The sequence below is a fragment of the Meleagris gallopavo genome, chromosome 13, assembly GCF_000146605.3.
Source record: "Meleagris gallopavo isolate NT-WF06-2002-E0010 breed Aviagen turkey brand Nicholas breeding stock chromosome 13, Turkey_5.1, whole genome shotgun sequence".
In the NCBI taxonomy this organism is placed as follows: domain Eukaryota; kingdom Metazoa; phylum Chordata; class Aves; order Galliformes; family Phasianidae; genus Meleagris; species Meleagris gallopavo.
In genome coordinates, this window is record NC_015023.2 from 14,033,648 (window position 1) to 14,037,004 (window position 3,357).

The 3,357-nt window shown below is 36.0% G+C and overlaps 1 protein-coding gene across 1 annotated transcript in view; it reads right to left on the reverse strand.

The window, feature by feature from the left end:
- The window catches only part of LOC100546609 (A disintegrin and metalloproteinase with thrombospondin motifs 18), a 20,505-nt gene extending 19,843 nt beyond the window's left edge, over positions 1–662 (reverse strand). Inside the window, exon 1 of the mRNA XM_010718076.2 lies at positions 659–662. Coding sequence (XP_010716378.1) covers positions 659–662 — 4 coding nt within the window. The remainder of the gene's footprint in view (positions 1–658) is intronic.
- Positions 663–3,357: the final 2,695 nt, after the last annotated feature.

Here is a 3,357-nt window from a genome sequence, read left to right on the forward strand (position 1 = left end):
AAAAAAAGAAAAAAAATTTTCCATAATTTTCTCAGTCTATACTTTTCTTCTCATGAATGAAACACTACAATTTAATCCTTTAGATCCAGATGCAATATTTGGATTTTCTAACATAACTGTACTCTCTTTGTTTCTGACTGCTGATCACACGAATCCAGATGCTGTGCTGAAACATCCCAGAGGAGTGTCACTGATTTTCTTTCATCTAGCCTTTCCCTTCAGCATTCTGCAAAAGGTTTTGCCTGAGCTTCTAAATCTTATTCTGATAACTAGACTTTTATGACATTAGAATCTCACCTTAATGAACTGCCTTGGCTAAACATGTTACCATATTTGTACAAGTAAATCCACAAATTTACTGATTCTGGAACAGACTTCCTAGATCTTTGAGTCCTCTGCTATTGGAAGCAACACATCCTATAATTTTTGTCATAACCTCTTCAGCTTAGAATAGGAAAGAACAATGGTACAGATTTCAATAGGCCTTTGTTCTGGGGTGAACACCTCAAATGTGTGCCATGCAGTCACTAAGTCACTAGGGTAGGCTATCTTTAACTGCTCGGCTTTAATAACCTTCTCCCCACAGAGCTACAGCTGCTGTAAATATCCAGTGTTGTATGTGAAATCTGCAGCTTGCCCTTAGTAGAAAGTCACTCACCCATTTTTTATTCTTTTTTTGTATGTAAAGGACTGAACTGAGGCAGTGCAAAAACAGATTCAGAGCAAATTAATAGGAATATTATGTAATTACCTCTAAAATCACTGGTAATCTCTAGCAAATGAACTAGTAGAAGACCCATCAGCCTTTTGAACATCTTGTGTGTAGAAAGCTTTGGGTAAACATAGGGAAGGGCAAAACTGCTGCTGGTCCTACATGGATTCCAATGCTACACTGCATTGTCATACTATCCACTCAGGAACAATGCTGAAGAACTTTTATTGTAATTCTGCTACTTCTCTACGTGGTAAAGAAGGAAATCTACAGCAAAATTTTAGCATATTTCCATGATATATCATAGGGCATGGATGATGGAGACCAGCAGGTTACTTTTTGCCTGAAGCATGCAGGGAATCAGAAAGCTGCCATTATTCATTGTCTGGCCAAGAGTGTTGATTCCTTTGCAAACTGGTATTTCAGGATGATTGAAAAAACATAATTGATGCAGCTGCGTGCGGTATGGAGAAAATTAAATAACATCAAGCATATCAAATACATATTAGCACATCATCTATCCTCCATGTGGCCACAGACCAAGAAATGACCATCAGTCATTCTTTCTTTTGCATCTTGCAAATGCGGAAATAGCCTGACTAAAGAGAGGTCATCTATTCTATTTCCAACACATGTACATTAGACTTCTTTTGAAAGAAACATGCTCTATTCTGCTCTTAAACAAAGCAGCATCTTTCGTAACTTTCATTCATCTGGCTGCCTTGCACACTCACTGATAAGTGTGCACAGGCTGCTTCATACAGCTGCCTTGCTTTGCATTCTTGAGTATGTGGGGTCTCCTGTAATACAGAAATTACTTTCTGACAGACGTTAGTAGCGTTAGCAGGCTTAAAGGCTGGCTGCAGATATAATGCATACGTGTACATAGGCAGATTGGTCCAGTTAAGAAGAAACCACTGACTGACACTTAACTTTATGTAATAATTTTTAGTAACAGTAAGGAACAAACCCAATATAAGGCACCGTGGCCTACCTTTGTGGAACTAAAAAAATTCAGTGTGGCAGTAAGAGTCGGTGAATGCATTTGTCACCATTTAAGTTAAGAAGACAATCACATTTTTTCTTGAATTAACACAGGGTTTAGTCTTTTCAATTTAAATACCTGGGGAGAAACTTTTTTTTTTCTATTATATAAACACAATCACAACCATGACAAATTTGTCTTAAAAAGACATAACAAAAAAACAACTGCATGTCAAAACACAAACACGGAAGTTTTCCTACTTGCAGAACCAGGTCAACCCAAATCTTAATAGAGAAATGAAGAGTGTTCAGTAACTTCTGTGATAAATACAAACAGGAAATTATTTCATCATGCCAGTAAAATCTGTGCTTATTTTGGCATGTTCTAGCATCACATTCAACAGAACAGAGTATTTTCAACAGCTACTGACTTTATGAAGTCTGTGCTGAGTCAGAACTATTCAGAAGCCAAATACAGCTTGTACAATACATGATATTTATAGATTTCTTCTGGCTGACAAGCTCTATTAGAAACACAAAATGAATGTTCCAGAATGCAAATCTCTACACTAAAAATATTTAAAATATGCTTAGTAGAAACATTTTAATGAAATCAACAAGATATTTTTTCAATACATGTGGGAATTTACAACAGAAGAACATAATTGTGATAAGATCTGATCCTTAAAAAGAAGATCAAAAATGTGGCTTTCTACACTTTTTAAATTTGCAGAATAAACCACATTTCAGGAAACATCTTTTTCTCAAAAAAACACTGCTTTCTAGTAGATGCCAAGACAAAATTGGCTCTTGTTCAATCCTATGATAAAATATACTTTAAAGCATATAATCCAAAATTGGAATAGCATAAGGTTAACTAAAAGCTTATCTACACTCTAAGTGAAAATTACCTATACACTTACATTAGTACAGTGTAATGTCTAGAAATAATCTGTGACTAGTGAAAGCAAATACAGAATATATTGAAACTGCTTAATGAATAAACAATATTGGGTAAAGTCCATTCTTACATCTATTCCTCTTGCTTAACTGGACTTTATGCTCACAAATTCAGACTTTAAAGAAAGAAATAAAATGAAAGTAAGATATAGAATATGCTTTTTAAGATGTGCAAATGAAGGTGTCCTGAAAAATCTATATGAAATCAAATTCTTTCAAAGAAAACTCTCTGGAGAGAGGCAAAGGTTAGAGACTATCCTTAAACTTTCACTGTACTAAAAAACATCCTCAAGAAGAACCAAAAAATGTACGGTAGGCAGCCACAACAGCAGCAGAACTATGCTTTATGCTTGTTTGAGAGAAACAGCTCATAAAGATATACTTAAAATTTAGCTGTTTTGTTTTATAAACCTGATTTAAATTAATAAGATATACACTGTAAAACATCTGAACACAAATTTAGCTAATCAGTATGTAAGAAAGAAAAATCCTCCCACTGAGTTGGAAAAAAATATATTATCCTGCTTTGTTGTTGTATGGGAACTGTTGAGTCATGGCCTGATCCACTGATTGAGCACCTGGGGAAAGGACCCGGTCAGCCTGGGAGCACAGGTGAAGGCAATTCAGCTGCCTGAGCAGAAGGGCTGCAGCCTGGCTGCACCTCTCTTAGACCTCAGTTAAGGGCTGACTGCCAGTGGGGG